At 32.3% G+C, this 27,561-nt stretch overlaps 1 protein-coding gene across 2 annotated transcripts in view; it reads right to left on the reverse strand.

Moving 5' to 3' along the window:
* DPP10 (dipeptidyl peptidase like 10) overlaps window positions 1–27,561 on the reverse strand; it is a 1,400,194-nt gene that overhangs the window by 73,669 nt on the left and 1,298,964 nt on the right. For both annotated transcript variants that reach the window (XM_021695867.1, XM_021695868.2), the window contains exons 11-13: window positions 22,500–22,623; window positions 14,453–14,491; window positions 9,435–9,542 (exon numbers count right to left, since the gene is read on the reverse strand). In XM_021695867.1, coding sequence (XP_021551542.1) covers window positions 9,435–9,542; window positions 14,453–14,491; window positions 22,500–22,623 — 271 coding nt within the window. The remainder of the gene's footprint in view (window positions 1–9,434; window positions 9,543–14,452; window positions 14,492–22,499; window positions 22,624–27,561) is intronic.

The following is a 27,561-nucleotide window of genomic DNA, read 5'->3' on the forward strand; positions in this document are numbered from 1 at the left end:
CACATACCAAGTAGCTTGTGTGCATTTTCACCTTGTGAAGGTAGCTCCTGCACTATCTGAGGCGCAGACAGACATTTCTGACTATTATGCCCTCCTTGTAATTTGTGCCCTTGAAAAAAAAAAAAAAAAAGTATCTTCTGCTCTTTTTTAAATGCTTTGGGGCATGAAAGCTCTTTCGTCCAGCATCAGGATTTAGCCTTTCTAACTCCTTCTGTTTTAAATGTGTATTTTCAAAAAGGTTGAGCTGCATTAATTTCAAGAAGACATCTGAACATTTTCTTAAAAATTTTGGTACGTAAGTTAAGCCAGATAACATTTAATGGGTATGACTGATACCTTCTGAAAACTTCTATCATATTTTATATATTTATTATGGATATCATGTTTAATGAGTTTGCTGTAAGCAATTTTTTGTAATTTTTAAATTTTCTGAAATCTAGTGCTAGGTTTTTATTTTAGTTTTACATGTTACCGTTGTATTAATAACTTTAATAATGCTCTTACCAGCCCCCCCAAAGTTATCTTTTGTTTCTTGACCATTTGTGTTGTTTTGGTTTATTGCTGGATTATGGTTTTAAATGTTGTCTCTCTCTGTTCTGCTTCTCTTTTTTAAGAAATCCAATTAAATGTCATATTCATATTATTATGTTCATATTATTTCCCTGTTCATATTATTTCATATTATATTCCCTGTCTTAGCTATTTCTGATCCTCTCCATTTTATTTCATTTGTTTATTCATTTGTTTCCATTTATCTTCTTGATACCCACTAGTATATTTTCAACAATATCTGTTTAGTCTTGGTCATCTTTCCATTAATTTACTATTTTGTACTATTTTGTACTTCCTGAAATCTATTATTTGGTTTACAACTTTTCTTTCTACTTTATGAAGACTTTTCTGAGTTTTAAGTTTCACATTTGATAATTGTATATATACAAGTGCTTATTTGGTGATATTTAATTCTTTTGGGAGTATTATGTTACTGTATTCTTCTGCTTCATCGTTGATTTGGGGGGAGGGGTATCTTTATCTATTGAATATTTTTTATTCTCAGTTTATGTTTACCTCATATAGTAACTTTGCATATCTGTTGTCAGCTATATTTTCTTCTTTAAAATAATCTTAGGGCGCCTGGGTGGCTCAGTTGGTTAAGCGACTGCCTTCGGCTCAGGTCATGATCCTGGAGTCCCAGGATCGAGTCCCGCATCGGACTCCCTGTTCAGCAGGGAGTCTGCTTCTCCCTCTGACCCTCCCCCCTCTCATGCTCTCTCTATCTCATTCTCTCTCTCAAATAAGTAAAATCTTTAAAAAAAATAATAATCTTAGATTTTCTAGGATATAGACGCATAAGGGTGGTAAAAGATTAGATAACCCACTAGAATTCTATTAGTAGTACCCTAAGGAGCCATGTCCCTAAGGAATACTATCTCTAGTACCCTAAGAACTTGTTTCCCAAGAAGCACCCTAAGGCAGCACCATTAGGAGTGGATGCATATTTTCTGATAGCCATATGTGTGTATATATATATATTTCCTGCAGGGTCCCTACTTATATATATATATATATATATATATATATACATACACACATTTTTTTTTTTTCCCCTTGCAGGGTCCTTAATTTCTATCACTAGTTTCTACTTTCCACCTTTCCCTTCTCCAACAATATTTCAAGAAATGGCTCTGTCAAGTTTTTTTTCTGTCTTTCTTAGGTGGTAATATTTAAAAACCGTCATATTTGGCTTTGTGCATAGTCAAGGTACTTCACTTTAATTCCTTGTCTCAACGCTGACTTTTATTTTTAAAATTTTATTTTTGTTTTATTTATTTTATTTAAGTTTAATTGACATAAAATATCTTATACTTTCATGTGTACCTCATAATGTTTCAATATTTTTACACATTAGGAAATGATCCCCAGGTTAAGTCTGGTTACCAGCTGTCAATATACAGAGTTTCAATGCTGATTTTTAAAAGGAATATAACTAATGGTCCACTGTAGACTTCGCTAAATTAGCTAAGTTTTTGGTGAATGCCTTTATGACTTTAAAGAAGTTGTCTTTGTTCCTATATTTCTCTTTGATTATGGATTTTGTGGAATTTATTGGAGGCTGTTTCTACACCTATAAGACAATTATATCTTTTTATGTAGGTGCAAATGCAGTGAATTAAATTATAGATATTTAAATTTTAATCAAACTTAGCATTCCTGTGTGAAAAGTAACAGTAATTTTTTTAATCCACTGAAGAATTCAATTGCCACTATTTGATTTAGGAGTTCTTAAGTGACCTATAATTGTCTTTTCTCATACTGTTTTTATTTGGTTTTGCATACGATACCTGTATCATAAAATACACTGAAAATTATTCCATCTTTTTCTATTTTCTGAATGTTTCTATATAATTTAAATGTGTGCTTCTTGAATATTTTGAATATTTGATAGAGCCCACCTTTTAAAACCACCTGTACTTGATGTGGAGACATTTTAAAACACTGTTCCATTTCCTTAATAATACGGGACAATCAGATTGTTTCTTAAACCGGATTTGGTAATTTTTTTTTCTAGAATTTATTCATTTCACTCAAGTTTTCAAATTTGTTGGCATGAAGTTATTAATAGTATTTTAAAACACATTTTTAAATCTGCAGTTATGCTTCCTTTTCATTACTTATACTTTGGGAGTTTTCCTACTTTTTAAATTAAACTTAGTAGACATTATAGATTTAATTTTTTTTTCAAAGAGCCAAATACTTGTTTTGCTAAGCCTCATTTACCTTTGCTCTAGTTTATTAAATTCTACTACTGTATTTCTCATTTTCTTCCTTCTTCATTTGAATTTGTTATTTTTCTAAATTCTGATATTGAATGTTAATTTATATATTCCATATTTCCTTTTATAGATTATATATTACATCTATGTATATGATATAATGTATATATTTCCTATTAAACCACCATGAATAATGCAGAAATTATATTTTATTTCCAAATGTATGGCTTTGAGACAGTTATAAATGTTGGAACTCACCTCTAATTCAATTGCAATGTCTTTAGAGACTGTAATATATTAGCCGAGTAATACTTCACATGTGTTTTTGGTATAAATATATCCAGAATCTGGGGCTTTTTCATGTGGGAGAGTTTTATTATAACATCAACTTTGCCATACTATTGGAAGCAAAACTAAAAGGGCATTCTACTCCACTTCATCTATGTAGTAATAGAATTTTCCTTCAAAAAATTCTCCATGTCTTCTTGGTACATGTCTGTATTTCAACATCTCCCTAAATCATCTATTCCTTGTTTTGTTTTGTTTTGTTTTGTTTTTAAAGATTTTATTTATTTATTTGACAGAGACAGAGATAGCGAGAGCAGGAACACAAGCAGCGGGAGGGGGAGAGGGAGAAGTAGGCTTCCCCCCGAGGAGGGAGCCCGATGTGGGACTCGATCCCAGGACCCTGGGATCATGACCTGAGCCGAAGGCAGACGCTTAACGACTGAGCCACCCAGGCACCCCATCTATTCCTTGTTTTTAAAGGGAGTTCTCTAGACTTCTAGCTTTTAACGTCAACAACAAACATATGACTTCTTTTTTAACTTTTTTTTTTTCATACTGACACATTATAGCACTTTTTAAGTATTTGCTGAATGAAAGTATAAATGCAAAGATGAAACCAAATTTCTGTGATTTGAGGCAGGCACAGGCCAAAAGGCTTACATAGAGTTCTGAAGTCACATATTTAATAGCCAAATTCCCACAGGTCAACATCCCAATAGATGGTTTCTCTTACTCATTTTCAGACCCTGCTTTGAATGAGACATGGACAGGATACTAAGATCTTAAGGTTTTTAGTGCATCTTTGGTGCCCAATTTTAAGATGAACAACATCTCAAAACATTAAAAGGTAAAGAAATTTTGCTTTATATTTGTACATATCTAGAAATGCTTTTGGTTCAGAGATTTCTAGGTTGATTATATTTTTTTTCAGAAAATTTTGTTATTTGTAGGTGTGTGTTCAAGGATAGAAGAGTATCCACATTAAAAGTGATCATGAGCAAAAATCCAATGCTTGAAACAATGTCTGAACACAACATACACAAGATTAAAAACTGCACATTATTAATTTCAATAATGTATCTAGCATAAAAATATTATGCTTCTAATTTAGGACCAAAAGTTCTCACGTTGGAAGCCTTAACAATAACCTCACAACCATTGGATTTCACTTCAAGCATCTGGAATTGCCCTGCTTGCTTTATATACACTAGGGAAAATCTGGGCTGTAGAATAAGTTGAACCTCATTTCACATATAATAGCATAACCTATCTTTTATAGTTCTATAGTTGTATTTATAAGACTCAACTGTTTTCCACTAATGCATATCAGATTATGTCATAGCAGTGAACATATTACTTTTGATCTGGACCTTAGGTAAATAATTCCAATATAAATCAGCATATAGTAGATGGCCATATAGTAAATTCAAAATAAATACCAAGGAACTTGACTAGTCTTTACAAGGGAGGTGTCTGTATCTCAGTTTTCAATCCACCGTCAAAAGACAAGCAGTCACAGCTAAGATAATTTAACAAAGCAAGAAAGAATAATCATTTTTACTGCACAATAATTCTTTCCAAGTAACTATGGTCTCTATTATATTAACTTGGTAGAACAGAAAAAAGTGATTGTGAATATAAAAGCACAGTGGACTTTTGGTAAGGGCAACATGGCAACATACTTTAAATTAAACTCGTATTTCACTTTTAATTTTAGAATAAACAGCAATAAAACTAATAATTTCCTTCACCAGGGGGATGACAATCTAGGATGCAGGTAAAGTGTTTTTATTCCCAAATAAAGTAAAATTTGAGAAGAAAACATCAGACACAATTAGACATCAGATACCTCTCCTCGCATTGGTATAGATTTTCTCTTACTCAGAAAAATTAAATATTAATCTTGTATTTCTATTTAAAAATTTGAAAGATATTGATATCAGTGAAAATTTAATAATGCATGTGCTTTTTATCTGATTACACACTGTTCATTCAAATTTCTTATATTAAATTCTATTGAACTTCTACAGCTTCTAAATAAGTGAAATATTGTAGTGCTTAAAAATAGCATGCTTTAATTTACTGTCTATTTATCACATGAGGTGAGCTAATTGTTTTCAGACAATGTCCTAATCAGATGCAATAGTGCAATTTAATGAAAAAAATTTATTGGGTTGATTATATGATAGAATTGTGAATTGGGGGCATGCCATTTTCTATAGTATTTGTAATGAATAATGGCATTTAAAATTGTTCCAAGTGAAATCATCAGCTCTCATGAGCAAAATTTTCTATTGCTGCATAGAGAAAGAGAATGGATTCACCAACATATATAATTTTTCATTTAACACAATTTAGGAAGATGACAGGGCAATTCTTTATGTTTATGAATTTGAACCACTTAACATGATTGAAACTCTGCTTACTCCATATTTGAGAGAAAAAGGTAGCCATGTCTTTGACAAAAACCTTTTACTTAACTGCAGCCTGCATTACAGGATACGGGATATTAGAGTTCCAGATAGGGCAACTCAGAAGTTAAAGGTCTACATAAGGAATACCACGGAGGGATGAGGAAGGGGAACATTTATGAAGCAATCACAAGTTTAATGATCTGAGGTAAAGAAGTTCTGCATCACTGTTTGATTCAGGAACTAGATTGATATTAATATTGCATATTGCATATTCTACTCAAAAGAACAACTACTTTATATAGATTTTTGGAAAAGCCAATTTTTATTTTTATTAATATCGTCTCTAATGCAACATATAAAAGTAGAGAAATTCTGCTATCACATATATTGAAAGTAATCTAGAAATAAAAAATAATATATATGTATGCATATAGATATATGTATATATATATTAGTGTATATATATTAGTGTATGTATATATGAGCTTAGAAATATTTTACTTTTGATGCAGGAATTCCAGTTTTGTTAATCAAAACTAAATAATCTATAATATAAAGTAGCTTTTTGTACAGTGACAGATATAATTACAGCAAATTGCCACTGAATTATACACTGAATAATACTGGTTAAGTATCTACATCCAGTCAACTAAATATTAATCTTCTAAAGAATTGTTTTTCAAAATTATGTAGCATTATGGGAAAAGTATGCTTTATAATTATAATTTAAAATATCAGAATGAAATACTATAGTTTACATAAAATTATAAACTTGTCTAAAAGGAGGAAACTACATAAATTCTTTCTACTTCTGTTTTTTGAAATTACATTAGTAAGGATCAATCACCTTTGTAAATGAGAAAAAAAAAACCACTAAAATATTTATAATGACAACCATCACACTTTATAACAAAATGGCCTGAAAGAGTAATTTTATAGCCTGGCCTCTAATTAATAGTTTTTATCTACCTATTCATTGTGAAAGAGAGCAAAATGTTTACAAAAATTTACTAATTTCATTTAGTAAGATACTTCAAACAAATATATTTTCAGTCAGTGAGGAAGCTCTCAAATATAGCTAAGCATCAAATACTACAAGGGTGGTCATCCTGACTGTTGGCTCTCAAACCCTCTGTTCCTGTCAATTCTCACTTTCAGCATGTCAAAGGAAGAAAGAAAGGATAAAAAGTCATCAATGTTAGTATGCATTACTGTTTAGACTGTAAAGTATTATACTATTTTTGGAGAGTCAGTTTGGAACTCCATATCAAAACCTAAACAAATACGTATGTACATATATGCTTTGCCTAGGTATCTTTTGATATCTTAAAATATATTTTTGTGATAATAATCACAAATATTTATGTATACGAATGTTTATCTCTGAATAATTTCTAGTATCAAAATTAGAGTAACTTTAATGATGATTAAAATTGATTCATTTAAAAACAGTATACTAAATCTATTTGGCAGAATGTTGAACAGCTATTAAAACATACTTAAGAATAATATTAAATATTAAGAATATAATAAATGATATGAAAATGCTTATAAATTATTCTTTAAATATTACAAATACATATATGTGCTTTGTAATATTTAAGGGAAAATCAAACATTTTTAATGTTAAAAGGGATTAGAAATATATATATGCACCAATTGATTTATAGTGTGAGATTGTGGGGTGACAAGATTGCGTTTGATTTTAAATTAGTTCAGTTAATTCAGCTTAGAATTGTACAAATCTTTATAGAATATGCGTCAATTTGGTAATCATAAAAGAGCTTTTCTTGTAAACTATTTAAAAAAAATGAGGCAAAGGAATTCAAATATTTTCTAAGATTGTGTGGGTGTGTAGATTTAGGTATAACTTATATTTGTCTAACCACTAACCTCTAACTCATTAACAAAGTAGATTAATTTCATCCGCATCGCCAAAATATCCATAAATAATCATGCAGTCATGTTTATTTCTCAGTGAGGCAAACCACAGATTCTCTAAACTGCAACCAGAATAGATCAAAATATTTTCTACTTCAATGAAAACTTTGTTATAATCTTCATATAGAAGAGGAACAAAGTAAACACACCTGCTCTATGAAGTTGTTCTGAACATTTCAGAAATAATGAATTAGACTGCATGTCAGAATCATTTGATAGGGGCAGAAGATATTTCTTCCCAAGGCTTATAAAGGAACTTCTATTAGGTTCATAAATATCTCAATTCCTACATGCCCGTATCAGCACCCCCATTCCCTGCCAATCCCACACTTTTTAAAAGACGCTATTTCTTTTTTTAACTTGAATAGATTGTCTTCTTGGAATTGTATATATAAAGATGCATTACATATCTCTCCCCATCCTTCATTCCCTATCTTATAAATATATACAATTTGTATGTAATTTTGATCACCTGGGTTTTCACACAACTTCTTGAATATAAAATACTGAGGTTTAAAAATTTAATAAAATGTCACAGTCAATTTTAAGATTGGGGAAGTGTGATTTATTATTTTTGGCCAAAATATCTTCCTAGTATTTATAACAAAGTTTACTATTAGCTCGCAAGAGTTAATCAGGTAGAGCAATTTGCTAGCGAAGCTTCTTCCAGTTCACATTAAAAAAAAAGAAAGAAAGAAAAGAAAGGAAAAAAGAAAAAGAGTTCCCTGTGTCCTACCTATCTGATATAATCATTTTAATAGATATAAAATTTTCAAAAAGTTTATGCATACATAAATAGAAAAATTTATTTAGGACATAAATGAGATCACATTATATATTAGTCTATAACCTGTGTTTCCAACTTTATAATGATAGACTATGAAAATTAATCTACATCTCTATTGTAGAAATTATACATGTTCCAAATTATTTCAGCTTTGATTAAAATTAAAGTCATGACAATTATTTTAATAGGTACAGACCTTAGACAAGTGTTAAATTTTAAACTACCAACACAAGATTTTGAGAATTCAAGGCACTGAGTTGCCGAACATAAATATGTATGTAGATAATGATAAAATTTTGAGAATATGCACAAGGCTTGAAGGTTCTAATGGCATAAAGTAGCCAGGTCGTTTAGGGATATTTAGGCACATTTATATTTACTCTGTATTTTGTAAGTATGAAATTGATTCTTAGCTAGTTGGTTTGTAAACTCTTCTAGAGGATTCCAATTTATCCACACAATTTTATCTTTATAAATAATCTTCTACATGAGACTAGGATGTTTATTTGATTGTGAAGGAAACTAGTTCTCATGAATATTTGTTATTGACCATTACATTCAAATTGACTCATTAACCTTGTCTTATTTCAACCATTTCTGAATTCTCTAATTTTTTAATAATTGGATAAAACTGTATAAATTGTTAACTGTTAACTCATTTGGAATTTAAAGGAAAGATAACCCTTTCCTTTTTTATCAGAATGTCTATAAAAATATAGCACAGACTCTGTATCTTTATCCTAGTTTTTCAAATCTGCATTATATTTCCTTGTAAGGGTATATATACAATAACAGATTCAACTTTTTGATGGACATTTAGTTTGCTTCAAGATTTTAAAACATCTGTAGCACCTTGAAAATACTGCTTGTACAAAATAAATAATATATATTTGTTGAATGAAAAATTTTCTCTAGTTTGTCCTCAAGTCTATGAAGGTAGGGGTTGGATAAAATTTTCATGTATTCAATTCTCTATCCCAAGGCTCTCACCTTTTCGTATACGTGTGTGACTCACTAAATTCTCTGAGTTCAGTTGAGACTCTTTTGTGGGAAGCTACAGTTTGAATTTATAGGTGTGGAGGGGGATCCTCCTCCTAAAACCTAGTCCTTGGGTTAAATATATGGCTGGACTTCATAGGCATTAACTGCAGGTTCAGAATATGCCACAAGAATTGTACCTCCGTGAGCATCACAGCAATGACAGCAAACAGAGAAGAAGCCAGCACTGACCTGGACGAGAAACATCGCTATGTGGTGAAATTCTCCACGGCCCCCTTGCTTAACAGGAACTGTCATGAAGAATTTGCTGCCATCTCTAGAAAACACCGGCTCCTCATTCTAAAACACAAAAATGCATATAACAATCTCGAGATTGTGCTTTGTGCTGCCAACCATTGCTAATTCAAGCATGGGTTATGCCATTTTTTATTTAGAATTGGTTTGTGAAATGGTTAATTATCTCTAAAAATAATGTGAATTATTTTTGCCACCATCTAGCTTCAGAAATTTTTCATGTTTCCCAATGAGAAACTGTGTCCATTAAATAATAACTTCCCATTCCTCCCTGCCTTACTCCCAATCATTCCCCTTTCTGTCTCTTTCATTTGGACTACCATAAGAAGCTCTTTAATGAATGGTTTACAAAAAACATACAATTTTTAATATATTTTTTCTGAAATATTTCAGCAACTCTGGTTATTTGAACATACATTTCTGTTAATGTATATAAATTTACTGAAAAACACAGAACAAAAAGGCTGCAAAATTGGAAGGAATCCACTGAAAATCATTTAATTCAAACTTTCCATCTTCACTGTTCACCCCTCCAAAAATACACAAACACAAATGCCCATTTGATGATTTTTTTAATTAAACTCTAGTGGCATGTTAAATCAATAGAATTTTCTGAAAATTAAATGATGGAAGCTATATATATAGATTGCTTTCCTTTTGCTCCAGGGCAAACATTAAGAAAATGGATTTGCCTGCACTGCGTTCTTTCCTATTGGATTAGCGAAAGTGATTATATGAACGGTAAAAGAAAGGCTTTGCTATGGTTTCTTCTGCAGGTCTTTAAAATGGAAGAATGAAAGGGGGAGGAAATCAGAGGTGGAGAGGAACCATGAGAGACGACGGACACTGAGAAACAAACTGAGGGTTCTGGAGGGGAAGGGGGTGGGGGGATGGGTTAGCCTGGTGATGGTTATTAAAGAGGACACGTTCTGCATGGAGCACTGGGTGTTATACGCAAACAATGAATCATGGAACACTACATCAAAAACTAAGGATGTAATGTATGGTGATTAATATAACATAACAAAACAAATAAATAAATAAATAAATAAATAAAAAATAAAATGGCCTACAAACTGTTTCAGGTGATCTGGCCCTCCACTCTCTTTCTGATCTCCTCTCCTTTTGTTCTCCTGTTTCCTCATTGTGCATGCTCCTGCTCCAAGGCCTTTGCACTTTTTATTCCCTTTGGTTCTTTCTTTTATCTCTTTGTTATCTTGCCTCTATGTCACCTTATCAGTGAGATGCTTCCTATTTACCCATGTAGAGGGAGATCTTGGAAGTGAGATCATCCAGCTCTATCTAAATCCCTCATCCCTTTTTACCTACTTCCTGTTTCTCTCCATAGCACCTAACAGCATCCAACATACCAAAGTTCAGGCAGGTATGCATATTTTGGGGGTATATGTGTGTATGCATGCAGGTGGGCAGGTAGATAGGTAAGTAGGTAAAGCTTCTCTGGAATGGAAGCTCCATGAGGGAGGAACCTTGTATTCTTCACTGCTCTATCTCCAGCACCTAGACAATGACTGTGTGCTTAATACTTTTTTACTTAATGAATAAACTAATGACTATTTTAATAAACTCAAGAATCTGATTTTAGCTTCATTAGTGAGATCGTCCCTTGATAGAAATATAAGGATAATACTGTCCTTGTCTACTTCATGGACACTCATGAAAATATAAGATGATATATGTAAAAATTTTTAAAACTGTGAAGTAATATATAATTCAAGGATGAAGACAATGCACTGCTAGGCATATAATACTGACAAGAGACCTGAGTGAGTGAATCACATCTTTCAACTATGATAGAGTCAATAATTCTGTAGGTTCCATCTCTTGCCCTCTGGGATCTCTCTCTCTCTTGGCCTTTGCACATGAAGTTTCTCCTGTCTGGAACAGCCTTTCTGTTTTCCTTTATGTACTGAATCTTACTCTTTCTTTTTTTTTTTTCTCCCTTAAATTCAAGGAACAGAAACCATTTCCAAATTTCCCTAGTTAGAGAGTGTCTCCTAGTTAGGAAATCTCTCCTCAGAAATTCTATCACCCTGTGTTCATCTCTATCATGGCATTCAATGCATCCTATTATATGGTTGGCTTCCTTCACTAGGCAAGTAATAATTAAACTAAGTTTGCAATTTTATCTTTTTAGCTCTATTGCCTAGGACCTAGTAGGTGTCCAACTCATAATTGTACAGAGATATCTGAACATTCTTCTTTTTGTATTTGTGCATCCATCCCCTTAAAATTCTAGTGCCTTATAAATGGCTCAGTGAAGGAGCAGATGGGGACTATATTCTCAAACGCACTGCTGAGTTTAATAACCTTCACCACTAGGCAATATCTGCCTATAAATAGAGCTCTATGCCAATCTTTTCCTAGAATCCAATAATAGAAATGGAGCCAATCACACTGGCCACTTTCATGATTGTAAGCAAGTCAGTGTTTATGACGTACAGAACGATGAATTGGGGATACCAAATTCTATCTCTTGGCCAAAAATTTTGTACATAGGTTATCACAGTTTCTTAGAGGCCAGGCCAAATATACCTACTTCTTCTCTGTCCTTCCTACCATCCAAAAAGTGAGCATATGATGATTATATTAAGTTTCTAATCGTCTTAGAAATTTGTTTCATCTCATTACTACTACCACTCTCATACTTTATATATCATCAAATTCTAAATATTTTATAAAATTCTCTTAAGAGCTCCTAGAGAAAAACTCAACTGTGACAAACTACCACCTGTATTTTTTTTACTAAATAATTGATAACTAGTTTCTTTGCTTTAAAAAACATTTCTATTAAACATTCATAAATTTGGGATTTAAAATGTAGATAACATAATTCCAAAAGAGCATGCATTATGTTGATGCATGTTACACTATTATGAATGTCACTGGAAATAAAAATCATAGCAAAATAGGTTTAAAAATGCAGGATAATTGAGAATATGCATCAATATCCATTATGTTATTGCTTGTCATTGTTTTTATTTTCATTATCTAACTGAAGAAAGTCCATTACTGACTATAAGATAAAAGTTGGGTTTTTTCCCCAATTTTATTAAGATTAAGTAGTTCATATTAATATTTACTTATTTACCTATGGGTAGATTTGGTATGCTTACGCTTCAAACAAAAAAAGGTTTAGTTTATCCACAGCCCTTCTTACTTTTTCTTCCTTTATTCAGCAAGTATTTATGGAGATTTTGTTATAATCAGACTCTATATAAGCATTTAGTTTACAATGGGGAACAAAAAAATGAATATCCCTCCTGCCCTTATGAACTTAGGAAAACAATATAGAAATAATTGTATAAATATTACAGATTACACTCGACTTAAAAAATAAAAACTTTTATTGAGGGATGTGATTTGGTTACAGAGGTTGGAGGAGGTGATTTTTTTAAGTAGGTGATTTAAGCTGAGGTTTGAAAAAGGAGCAGCCTTCACAAAGTGAAAGTAGTTGAGAGAATTCCATTTAGAAGAAAGGCTCATACAAAGACCCTGTGAATATGAGAGCTCATGTGCCTAGAATGGAGAAGGAACTGACAAAAATTTCGGTTTCAGTTGTGAGAGAGATATGGGTAGTGGCAACCAAGTACACACTTTGCAATGGTCCCTCAGGCAGCCTGCAATCTGAAGAGATTGGCATACGCCAATTTGAAGTTCCTGCAGTTTGATCCTGGATGCTGTTTGTGAAATGGAGAAAAGTAAATTGACTTGAGATCTTTGAATGTAAAGTTGAAGAACCTGGTGATGAATAATATAGAGAATAATAGTCTAATAATAATAATACTATGCAGAAAAGGATAAGAAAAGCTTAAGAATGACTGATAGGTTTATGATTTTAATAGCTGGATGAGTAATTATGTCCTTGACTCCTAGGATAAGAAGAGTACATAAGACTAGAATATGTTCAGTTTGGACCTGTGGAGTGTGCAGTTACTTTTATAGATTTAGGAGAAGATGCCAAGCATGAATTTTAGAACTCAGTGATGTGAGCTGCCCAGGGCTATACATTTAGAGGTCTCAATACATGGTGGTAATTGAAACCATACATGTGTATGACACTTTAGGAGAGAATATTAAATAAAAGATTGCTGTAAAGAACAAACAAATCGGGGTGCCTGGGTGGCTCAGTCGTTAAGCGTCTGCCTTAGGCTCAGGTCATGATCCCAGGGTCCTGGGATCGAGCCACGCATCGGGCTCCCTGCTCAGTGGGGAGTCTGCTTCTCCCTCTACCCCCCCACCCCCGCTTGTGTCTCCTCTCTCACTGTCTCTCTCTCTCTCTGTCAAATAAATAAATAATCTTAAAAAAAAAAAAATCAAAAGCAAACCAAACACAACTCTTCCCTTTGCAAAAAATAGTGATGGAGTTAGTAGTAAAATGGGTTCAGCCATATTCAGATAATCTGCTTTGTGTTTCCTTCTGAAATGTCCAGTATGAGACCATGTTGTGGAGACATTTGGTAGTTATTCTATTGTTATCTGGATTTCAGTCTCATTTATGTCATAAACTAGCATCAGGACCTAGGATACATCTAAGGAAAGAAGCATTCATCTAATTAATCTCCACATAAGCAATTTATGTGGAGGTTTTGTCAGTTTTCTGGGCAATTTGAGCAATGCTGATGGTTTCCAACTTTAATGGGTCACAACTTTTTCCTCTTTTCATCTACACAAAAGTTTACTTACATGAATGATCCTAAAAATGGATCCTAGTAGTTATTCTGCAACTTATACTCTATAGAAAACAGAAGTAGCCTTTTTATAAATGATGTCATAGAAAAGACAAGTCATAAATATTTTAATGGAAAAGTCTCAGTCAAACATAGCAAAGCCTAAAGTCATAATACTGAGATAACTTTTGAGAGAAAGTTCTTACATAGCAAATAGAATGAGCACAATGGCCAGAATGTGACCTAAAGCAACCTCCTATGCCATACCTGTTTGGAGAGCCAAGTATCTGATGTCATCTCATATTTCTGAAAAGAAACAATGAACTCCATGAAGCTTCTAAACATCAAAATGGGCATGCATCAATTTAACTTTTTTTACACATAGTCCGTTAGGCATTTTTTTTTTCTCTCTCTTCAACTGGTGAAATACCATGAGACATCCCATTGTCATTACTGATTTCAACTGAATGAGTAAATACAGAACTGGGATTAAATGATAATTTAATTATAAAATCTTTCCTTTGGTGAACTCCTTTAGAATTCCCAGTAGTATGTCACCAGGGATAGAAGATCATTTTCCAGTGCTGTTTGATTACCTCATTCGAACTGTTTTGAACCACTAGGCACTGTCTCTTTTCACCTCTAGGCATCATTGGGAACCAAAATTATTAAGTCCTTCAAAAGAACTGGGCAAACAGCCAGGAATAAAATGAAAAGGTAGATTTTCTTTCAACATTCATCCACTCTCCATCATAGTCATATTCTTTTCTTCAGGAAAAACAAACATTTGAAAGGACAGAATTTTATGTTCCATTAAAGTAATCTTACAAATGATCAGAACCAAGATCATATTTAACAAAGCAAAATGAGATTAATTTAATCTCAAGTTAAATATGTATAGATACACTAAATTTTACTAGTACTGTTTACATATAGGAACTTATGAAAATCTTGTACTTTAAAAAATGAGTCTATAATAAAAATATTTAAATGAAAACTAAATCACTATATTGCAGATTTTATCTATATGCAGAGGTATTGATTTCAAATTGTTATTAATTATTTATAGGGTTTTTTTTTTTTTACCAGTTTCCTCTTTTAAAGCCATATTAATACATTATAATCAAACACTTTCTCTTTTCAGGGCCTGTTTTTATTTTTGTTTGTTTCACCAAATTTTGCTACATATAGATATCAAGGAAACATCTAACTAAATTGTTCCTTGATTTTCTATTTGCATCTCTGCAATAACCATCCTTGGTATCTATAAAACACAGACACACAAAAATATATCAATGCCACTTTTCATTAATATTACTAAGTTTTATTAGAATCCATGGAAGTCCAAATTTTCACATGCATTTATTTTCTTATTATTTCAATTATAGTAGAGAATAAAATCTTTTTTTAAATCCATAGATTAGAAATATATTAGAAATATAACAGAATATCAATAAGGTACCAAATCAATAATATGATAGGGTTCCTATATCTATTTTCTACTGAAGTATTTTGATACATTCTTGCCATTACCTATACAGATTATCATTATATAGAAAAGATGACAGGTTTCTCTAACTAGAATATATACATGACAATTTCTAAATAATTTAGTATCACCTGAAGAAGAAACCATCCAGAATACTTTAACAAATAAATGGTGAAATCCTAGTCAGCCTATCAGATGAAAGATGATGATTGAAATAAATTTTCTAATAAATACAAACTAAATGTAAAGAGCATTAGTCAAATCCAGTAAGTAAGTGGCTGACTCATCAACTTTATCTCCACATCTATGCTCATCACTCCAATCAAAGACAAATTTCTTCCCCCTTTCCCTTTTATATACCATTTGAAAACTGTTTTAATATTGGAGTATAATTTGCATATAGTGATATGTACAGCTCTAAAGTGTTTGTGATGAGTTTTGACAGATATATTTACATCCCATCAAGATAAAAGATCTTTACACTTCCTGACACCTTCTCCCATGCCCCTTCCCAAAGGTTCGAAAAAGGCAGTCTTCTGAAATAGTTCCCCATAGATCAGTATTGCCTATTTTAGAAGTTCAGATAATTGAAATTATGTATTATGTACTCTTTTGAGTGGGACTTCTTTTACACTGTGTTTTTGAGATGCACGCATAATGCTGGGCATATCAGTATTCCGTTTCTTTTTAAATTGCTGAGAATTCTGTTGTATAGATATGGCTCATTTTGTTTCTTCATTCCTTGTTAATAGATAATTGGATAGTTTCCAGTTTTTAGCTACTGTAAATAAAGCTTCTCTAAAGATTTTTTCTTTTTAGCAAATCCTTGGTGGACACAGGTGTTATTTCTTTTCCAAATATCTAAGAATGGAGTTACTGGAGTATGGAGTATATCTATATCTATCTATACACACACACATATAGATATGTAATATACATTATAATAAATGTTTTTATATGTGTATGTTTAACTTTACTTGAAACTGCAAAATCATTTTTTAAACAAGCTGTATCATTTTACACTTCTACTCATGAAGAATAAGAACTGCAATTTTCTACATCCTCACCAATAATGTCACCTTTGTGTTGTTTTAATTTCGGTCATTCTAATGGTATGTAGTATTATCTCATTATGATTTAATCTATGTTTTCCTAATGTCTAATAATGTTAAATACTTTTTCATGCATTTATTACTTCCTTGTGCATTTCTGTTCACATGTTTTGCTCTTTTCATTGGATTGTCTTTTCATTATTGAGATGTATATATTTCTTTGTCAGATACCCATTTTGCAAAATATTTTCTTCTAGTCTGCGGTTAGCTGTTTCTTAACAGTGCCTTTGATGAGAAATTTCTGATTTTGATGATGTCTAATGTATTATTATTTTTTCTTTTATGATTAATGACTTTTTGCCTATTCAATATAGCAAACTTATATCCCATATTTTTATCTAGAAGATTGACACTATCATCTCTTAGATTTGGGACAGCAGTTTATCTCAAATTAATTTTAGAACATGGTATATGATAGATGTCAAATACCATAGCATTTTTCATTAGGTTCTTGATTGCTCCAGCACCATTTTTCCCCCTTTGGCTTGTCTTGGCACCTCTGTTAAAAATAAATTGATCATATAAATATGGATCTATTTCTGGAAACTCTGTTAGTTCTGTTGATCTGTTTGTGTGTCCTTATGCCTCCACTGCAATCTCTCAGTTTCTGTTGCTTTCTAGTCATTCTTGAAATCCAGTAGTGCAACTTCTCCAACAGTTTTTGTTTTTTTACAAGGTTGTTTAGGTCATCCCAGGTTTTTTGCATTTCCAAATACATTTAGAATCAGCTTGTCTGTTTCTACCAGAAATTCCCAATTCTTCTGGGAATTCATATTGTAGTGAAACTACAGTTAGTTCACTTTGAGTAGAATGCCATCTATAATATTCAGTCTTTCAATTTCAGCATGTGGTATAGCTTCTATTTATTTAGGTATTCCTTAATGTGTTTCAAAAATGTTGTAGTTTTCAATATGGGGATTTTGCACACTATTTGTTAAATTTATCCTTATGTATTTAATGTTTTAAAAATTTTAGTGGCATTTTTATTTTCCATTCTAATATTATGAGTACATAGAAACACATTTTGTTGTTTCTCAATTCCTTATTTTGAAAAAACTGCAAACTTACAGAGAAGTTAAAAGACTGGTTCAAGAAATATCTGCATATCCTTTAGACATATTCCTCATTTATTTATATTTTGTTCCATTTGCTTTATTATTATATCTCTCGGCAGTTTCTAAACTATTTGAAAGGAAGGCAAAAGTGTATTTTTTTCAAAATCAATTAAAAGTTGTTAGAAGTATACTTTTTTCCTAAATAATTTATAGAAATTTTGAGGCATTATATCCATCTACCCCTAAATAATTCATTAAGCATTTCTTAAGAAAATTACACTATCCTGTATACTTACATGTTTTTTACAGTAAAATGATCAAAATCAGGAAGCCAAACAATTTAAGTTGGTACACTGACTTGTGAATTATGACCCATTCTAGGTGTGTTTTGTTTTGTTTTGTTTGTAGATTTCTTACTTTTTATTTATGCAATAATGCCATCTACAAATAAAGAGAATTTTATTTCTTCCTTACCAATCATCATATTTATTCCTTGCCAAGTTATTCTGGTTAGAGTCTCTAATAAAGTTTCCACATCAAAGAGAGAATGTATATCCTTACCTTATTGCTGATATTAAGGTAAGTAAGGAAAGTATTTTACCATAGAGTATATCTTTGAGGTATTTTGTGGGTATCCCTTATCAAATTAAGGATATTTTTTCTATTTATTTATGTTGAAAGTTATCATGAATGAATGTTAAGTTTTGTCAACTGCTTTTTTTTTTCATCTACTGAGATACTTGTTTTTCTTCTTTTTTTTCTGTTAAAATAATGAATTACATTGATTGGTTTTCAATATTAAACCAATCATAAATTACCAAAATAAACCCCATTTAGTCACAATGTACTATTCTCTATATTGCCACAGATGATATATTAATATGTTTAAGGAATTTTTTGTACACATGTTCATAAGATGTATCAGTCTAAGTTGTTCTCATAATGTCCTTGCCTAGTTTCAGTAATAGGATTATGCTATGCTTAAAAGATGAACTGAAAAATTTCCTTCTCCACTTTCTGGAAATTGTATTAATGGTAGAATTTATTCCCTTTTTTCCAGTTTTATTGAGATATAACTGACATATAACATTGTATAAGTTTAGGGCATACATCATAAAGATTTGATACATGTATATATTATGAAATAATTACTGCAAGTTTAGTTAACATCCATTACCCCATGTAACTACATTTTTTTCCTTATGATGGGAACTTTTAAGATTTACTCCATTCACAACTTTCAAATATACAATGAAGTATTGTTAACTATAGTCATCATGTTGTACATTACATCCCCAGAAATTATTTATCTTGTAACTGGAAGTTTGTACCTTTTAACCACCTTCACCCAATTTCCACGCCCTCACCCTCACCTCTCACAAACACAAGTCTAATCTCTTTTTCTGTTTTAATTTTTTATTCCACATATAAGCGAGATCATACAGTATTTGTCTTTCTCCATCTGACTTATTTCACTCAGAATAAATGCCCTCAAGGTTCCTCCCCTATTGTCACAAATAACAGGATTTCTTTCTTTTTTATGGCTGAATATTATTCCAGTGTGTGTGTGTGTGTGTGTGTGTGTGTGTGTGTGTGTGTGTGTGTGACATTTTCTTTATCCATCCATCCATTGATGGACACTTGTTTTGTTTTGTTTTGTTTCCCCCCCGTCCTGGCTATTATAAATAATGTACAATGAACATGGGCTTGCAAATAGATCTTGGGATAGTGATTTCATTTCCTTCAGATACATACCCAGAATTTGAATTGCTGGATCATATGGAAATTTTATTTTTAATTTTTTGAGGATCTGCCATACTGTTTTCCCTAGTGACTATACCAATACGCATTCCTACCACAGGGCACAGGGTTCCCTTTTCTCCACTTCCTCGCCAGCAATTACGTCTGGTCTTTTTTGATACTAGCCATGCTAACAGGCATGAGGTGATAATTCATTGTGATTTCGATTTGCATTTCCCTACTGATTAGTGATGTTGAGCACCTTTTCATATACCTGTTGTCTATTTGAGTATCTTCTTTGGAAAAATGTCTATTCAGGTCCTTTGCCCATTTTTAAATTAGATTATTGGGGGTTTTGTTTGTTTTGTTCATTTTTGTTTTATTTTGCTATTGAGTTGAAGGAGATTTTTAAATATATTTTAGATATTAACCCCTTATCAGATAAATGATTTGCAAACATGTTCTTCCCTTCCACAGGTTGGCTTTTCATTTTGTTGACTGCTTCTTTTACTGTGTACAAGCCTTTTAGTTCGACAGTTTTGATTTACTTAAGTTATCCATTAACTTTTAAAAAAAATAAAAACTAGAAGATATTTTTATTTTACTCATATATTTGTCATTTGGGGCATCTTTCTTTCCTTCATTTAGATTTTAGGTTTCATCTGATGCTATTTCTTTCAGACTGAATAACTTCATTTCGTGTTATTTATGCATATCTACTTGTGATGAATTATCTCAGCTCTTATTTATATGACTATGTCTGTCTTCATTTTTGAAAGATACTTTCATAGGATATAGACTTCTGGTTTACCCTGTTTTTCTTCCAGTCTTTTAAAAATGTATTCCACTGTTTTCTGGCTTATATCATTTCAGACGAGAGAGAGGTAGTAATTTTCATCATTCTGTTCCCCCATATGTAACGTGTTTTTCTTTCAGCCTGTTTTAAAATTTTTCTCTTAATCTTTGGTTTGCAATAATTTCAATATTATGTGCCTACTTATTTTCTTTGTTTTTATCCTTGTTGTTTTATACTAACTTAGATATATGGGTTATTGGTTTTTCTTCAAATTTGGGATATTTTAAGTCATTTTTTTTTTCTGCCCCAATATCTCAAACCTTGCCTTCTGTGTGTATTACATCCCACATATACAACAGCTCAAATTATTCCATATGTAACTAAGGCTTTGTGCATTTTTTTTCAGCCTTTTTTTCCTCAGCATTTCAGTTTGGAGTGTTTTTATTTCCCTGACTACAACAATGTCCAATTTGTATTTAACCCCTCCAGACAATTTTTCATTTCAGATACTGTTCTTTTTAGTTTCTGCAATTCCATTGTTCTGTATTTTATAGTTTGTTTCTCTACTGAAATATGTCATCTATTTATTAATTAGGGCCTCCCTTTAATTTGCTAAATATCTTCCAAACAGCTTTAAAAAAATCTGTATCTGTTAATTCTAATATCTCTGTTCTGTGTAAGTCTGCTCTTATAGCTATTTTGGGGGGGAGGTAGGCAGGTTACATTTTCGATTTTCCTACATATATAGTATGTTTTAATTGTGTAATTGATATTTTAAATTTTAATTCTCCATTTAAAAGAGTAAACTTTGTTCTAGGAAGACAGCTAATTTATAGGCATGCACTTGATCCTTTCCAGCTTTGATATAAAGGTTTATTGTAAAGAGTATGGAACAGCCTTATTTCTAATGCATTTTTCTTTCTGGACTGTGAGTTGAATGCAAAGGGTTTTCAATGAGAGCTCTCCAATTTTGCTGTTCAGCACTCCAAAGTCTCCAAACATTGTGCAACCTGCAGATTCTCTATTTGCTTCTCTCTCTGTGAAGCATGTCTTGTACTTGCACAGTTAAGCATTGACCTAAAATCTTAAGAGGCCCTTTACATAGATTGCCGGAGTTCTTCTCTCTATAGCTCCAAATCTTGTGGTACTTGTCCACTTGCAAATTTCAGCCACCACAATAGCCTCAAACTGATTCTCCCTGCCTACTTGGATCAGTTGATACCACTGTGCTTTTCTAGGGCTCCATTAGCTTGCACTGAGGTCTCAGTGTGTCCCCTACAGGAAGCTAGGCTTCTCTTATATATTTACATTATTTCACTTTTTATGTCCTGATCCTGCTATTGTCCAATATCTGAGAATAGTGGTTTAATTCATTTTGTAGAGTTTTATAGTTGACTACAGCAGAGATGCTAGGCTGGCAACATTTACTCCATCCTATCCAGAAACAGAAGTTTGAAAATTCTGTTGTTAAACAATTGGGAATACTTTACTAAGTACCAATACAGGCATATACACTATAACAAATCAAACTGGTTACAGTATACCCTCTGTTAAGAACTTTAAAAATTACACATATAGGATTTATTGCAGAGCTTATAAAAACTTATTATAGAAATAGAAATACAACCTGCTTTCAAAATACAATGGTTCAAGGACCAGTTTTTGTTTTTGTTTTTTTTTCTTTACTCTTCTTATTTAATTTAAAAACACACACTGTCCATTATTTTAGAAGACTAATCTGAACTATCAAAAAAATGGCATTTTCGGAACATGTTTGAAGACGACAGGAAAAACATTCCACATTCTCAAGGTAATCAAACTCAAAATATGGAGAGAAAGACGTATTTCAGAATTAAACTAATGTGGCTTAGACTCCCCTTCATACGTTACAAGAATTCATTTTTTTTACAGTTGGGTTTGTTTTCTTGTGCTTATCCATATTTCTCACTTTGAAGTTTGGATGATCTATGGATTAAACTATATACTTCTAATAGAATGACTCTTTCCCAACTACCTCTGGGAGTTAAATATCGGTCTTTGTCCAATGGATTGCCCGATATCCCTTTGAGAGTAGCATAAAGTACTTCATTTTAAGCCTAAGAGAAAAGTACGTTATACTCACTCTGCTGCAAGCGCCAGTGGTAGTCTGACAGACGGTGAGGATGGAGATGTTCTGAGGCCGGTTTAGCCATCTGACCACCGTCTTCGTATTGCTTACCCATTTAACCATGGTGATATAATATTCTCTAGTTTGGAAGCAAAAAATAATTTACATTTAGAACCAGAGAACCTGTATAGTACCAATAATATACACTTGTCATTTCATATGCAAGGATAAATGAAACACTACAAGGATACCATATTAATTTCTATTTATGTATAAATGCACATCTGCGATTCTGAATAATCACATATATAAATACAAATGTGTGTATATGTATATAAACACATGTACATATACATACACATACAAATGTACCGAGAATTTAAGAATAAATCTGAAAGTGAGTAATATCCCGGAAAGGAAGTCCTTAGAAAAATAAAAATAATTAAGATGATAGACATTTTTTTAAACTGTCTATTGATTAGCACTAACATGTGCAATAAGCATAAATTTTTAAGCTATATTCTATTTTTGTAAAAAATACAATCACTAATCAATTAAAAGGCACAACTTATTCTTCACTTAATAATTATTTTTTATGCATGATCTCCATGTTATTTCACTTTATCCTGGGGACTTTACCATGACAGAGGAGTTAGTTTTTATTTATTTATTTTTTTGTGTGTGTGGTCTTTCTCAACTGTGAGCCAAGGGCCAGTCCCAGTCCTATTCATTATACACACACACACACATATACACATATACACATATATACATATATATTAATTTTTAAAATCTTCTTTATTTGAAACAGTTTAAAACAAGGAATTAAAATGAAGGAGATGAGGGACTACTGAATTTTCAGAATAGTGAGAATGCTAATTACTGGGGCCTATGATGTTCTCAGGCTAATTCTAGATTGGGAAAGCTTTTATTTTTCCTATAGTTAGTTTATATTTCTTTCATTGTAGAGTCTATGATTGGAAATTTACATACTATATCAAAAAACCCTCAGACCACACAGACAACATGCAGTGGTCAACACTTATTCAATTTATGATAAAAAGAAAAAAAAAACTTTCCAACAAGTTTGTCCAGTTTCAGAACAGATGAGATGATTTAAAGTGCCGTCTGTGAGCACTGTCTTAAAATTAATCTACCCAGGGGCTCCTGGGTGGCTCAGTCAGTTAAGTGTCCAACTCTTGGTGGTGATCTCATGGGTCATGAGATCAAGGACCATTTCAGGCTCCACACTAAGCGGGGAGTCTGCTTTAAGATTCTCTCCCCCCCTCAAATAAATAAATCTTAAAAAAAACACCAGTTTTTATGTGACTTAGGAAAAAATCATGTATGGGGGGAAAAGCTTTGTGACACAAATCACCTGTCCTTAGACACATGTGGGTTAGACATCTAGCTACATGAATCTTACATTTCTAACATTCTGAATAGCTACTGCTTCCTCCAGAAAATCAGTTAGCCCATCAAAGTGAAGATGTCAGCAGAAGGGCAAGCAAAACTTAGCATACAGTGAAACCTGCCATATTTTTCAACAATCTCTTCAAGACATCAGACAGCTTTCAAAACCAGCTACGTCTCACTTCAAAATGCCAAGAAACTAAGTGAAATCATAACATAAAGTTCCCTAAATAGTTAACAAAGACAACTTTGAATCACTTGTGAACTGGTTTAGGATTAAACTTTGGCCAAATGAGCGGGCCTTGTGATTCTTCAAAGAATGATATCCTGTTCATTTTTACTGTGTTTTTGTTTAAACTGATTTATTTTGCATGCATTATCATTTTCAGCAATATGAATATTAAAAAGGGGAAAATATAGATATTAACCTTCAATGGATTTATCTAGAGAGAATTTAGCATGGAGGAAAATGATAATGGATACTATAATCAGGAAAAGAAATGCTGAATTCTGACAATATATATTTCTGATTAATTGGTGTAAATGTTGTTTAGAATTGAAGTAAAAAATAATTTGGTTATTGTAAACAACTGACCAAAGACTGCAAAATCAAGGAGGTTATATTTATAGAAACATCCAGATAGAACTGGTATATATAAATTTTCAAACCCAATCAGGAATTTATCTTAGTTAGCTAAAGCGAGTAATATTACATATTGTGTCAAATGAGATGACAACCAACATGAATAATTTTTTAAAATAAATAACAACTGCAACAACAAAACATAATTTAAATATTCATCTTGAGTGCTTTCCCTTTCAAAGTAGCCCTCAAGTGTAATGTTGCAAGAACATCTTCTTCATAATGTCTTCACACTGACACATATTTATTATCTATGATGGAAAATCTTGACTAAAAGGATTTCATATTAGAAAAGCAACTAAAATTCAACCAATGCAAATCTGGTGAATAAGTGATTTTTTAAGGGGAACACTAATTTAGGTGTAAAATTAAGTTAAAATAATTAACTCATAGTTACACCACTTATCTTTCTCTTTGATTAAATAATGTGATTATTTTGTGTGTTTGTATATAATGTACCTCATGCCTATAAGCAGAATTTAGCGTGATGTAAACTATCCTAGTATAGATCTTATTTATAATCTGAAAGATAAGAGTTGTCCCCAAAATTGAATTTATAAGGTTTTTCAGGGATAATTTCAAGCCACTGAAATTTCCATGATAAAGTGTTGGGATTACCTAAAATGAAAGTTAAAATAGAGCTTGACACACAAGAAGTAAAACACATCCTGCCTGTATTCTTTCTTTCCTTGTTCCAGGATCCTAAGTGCAACTCTCCTTAGTTTGCTCCTAAGTAATCAGGCTTCCTCTGAATGAGGGATTAGGGAAGGGCCCTTACCTGGAAATCACACTCCTTGGCCTGCCTGCTGCTGATGTAGCTGTCCTCCTGGAACTCCATTTCATGAACACATTAGATCTGGTGTCCCACGACCAGTGACTAGCAGAACTGTCCCCTCCTTATAACTGGCTTTCCTGCTTGTTCCTAATCTCCATGGCTCTGGATTACCCAGGAAATCCACAAGGAGCTCACCCTTTTGAGCCACAGAGACAGAGACAAGCGGGTTAGAGGGATTGCACTCAAGTTAAGAAAGACTTTGTTATCGGCTGGGCGGTCTGGCACAGAAGGTCTAATTGTTCACAAGGGTATGTGGAATGGGGGCCCCAGCATCATCAGCAGACAGGTACTATGTTAGAAGTCACACCTGTATTTTCACTGGCTTTCTGTCCAATCACTACTGTGTTCACAACATAATTTTTGTATACGTATAGTTGCACTGAGCTCACGCTCTTCCAGATAATCCAGGATCTCTACCCATAACTGTACTGTAATGGCATGCATGACCAAGTCATAGCTAGTGATCTGCAAAGACCTTTGTTAATAACTATGAATTACTTGCAAGAAGGGTCATTTAGAACATTTCCATGAACATAGAAAAATTTCTTAATTTGATTTTTTTTTGTAAGATACAAATATTCCTTGGCAGAAAAAAAGATGTAGACTAGGCATACTTCAATGATACAAGAAGAAAAAGCGTGGTGCTATCAAGCCCAGGTGACAGGTAATATGACAATGTCACTTCAGTGATACATGCTAAGAATAATGGGTCACAAAGGGTGGATGACTAAAGAAAGATTTCAAATAAAATAATGTCAAAGACACAGAGTAAGGAGAAACCAAAGACAAAATGCTACCTTTACTCTTCAGCCTGGAGATATCTGAATACAAAGGATAATCACTTCTCAAAACAATGTGACAAATGCCAACCTGTGGAAAAATCTACATGATTCATTACTATAAAAAATCTTTGCACCAGGGGGCGCCTGGGTGGCTCAGTCGGTTAAGCTTCTGACTCTTGATTTCGGGTCAGGTCGTAATTTCAGGGTCATGAGATGGAGCCCCTTGTGGAGCTCTGTGCTGGGGGTGGAGCCTGCTTAAGATTCTCTCTCCCCTAACCCCTCTCCCCGCCAAAAAAAAAAGAATTAAAAAAAAAAACAAAACAAAAACTTTCCACCAGAACTTAAATACATATTTTTTAAAATCTTAATGATAAATGCCAATAATGATACAGAATGCTTACAATACCTTGCATTCGTAGTGTAAAAACTTATAAAATGTTCCTTCCCCTTAAAATGAGATGAATCATCTAACTCCCAAATGGATCTGGAATGTTCATGAAGGGGCATTATCTGAGTTCCTACTGTGCTACATACTGAAGAACCCACACAGACAATAATTAAAGATAAGAATACAAGCTGAATTCCTATTGAAGAAAAGTTGTATTCATGATCTGAATTTGTTGATAAAGGATCTTTAGCTGAATCACAAATATATTTTTTGAAAAAATGAAGGGGTGTGGGGGAAAGAAAAAAGAAAAGAAATTACGTCTTTCTCCAAGTTATGGTATCCTTTAAATTTCTTTTTAAAGCCATATAAATGAATTGAAATTTATTTTACATTCTTTGACTAGAGTTTAAGTATCTGGTGTTAAGCAAGGTCTACTGAATGCTGATTCTAACTTGGAGACATATTTCTATTATACTTATAAACATGAGTTGTTATCAATCAATCAGTCAACCAAATAAACAATCAACAGACCAAAACAAATGATTTAACATCTTCAAATTCTAAAAAATCTTGCTCTTTGGAGTGGGAGTCAAAGAATACAATTTATAAGGTACCTCAAGTCATAAGAGACCATCTTTCTATTTATCTTACAAATCTTCCTCCCTATTTAGGTGTGCACATATATATTCAATAATTATTATAGCCACAATGGTGATTTTATGAGAGAAAAAAGAAGGATAAGAGATGAAGTTCAAGTTTAGTGGAAAAAAGGAAGGACCAAAAAGGAAAAAAAAAAAAAAAGATAGTTTATAACTGCACAGAGTAATAGAATATAATTCATTAATTGCCATATGCATATATAAAGATAATATAAAATATAGATGCTTAGATAACATCCAAAAAAAGTAAACAAGTAAATTATTACAGAATGAAATAATTATTTGGGTATACTGTTATTGAGAGTTTAAAGAGAACCTCAAGTGATACGGATAGCTATGAACAAAACACAAACTCCA

The sequence above is a fragment of the Neomonachus schauinslandi genome, chromosome 3, assembly GCF_002201575.2.
Source record: "Neomonachus schauinslandi chromosome 3, ASM220157v2, whole genome shotgun sequence".
NCBI classification, from domain to species: domain Eukaryota; kingdom Metazoa; phylum Chordata; class Mammalia; order Carnivora; family Phocidae; genus Neomonachus; species Neomonachus schauinslandi.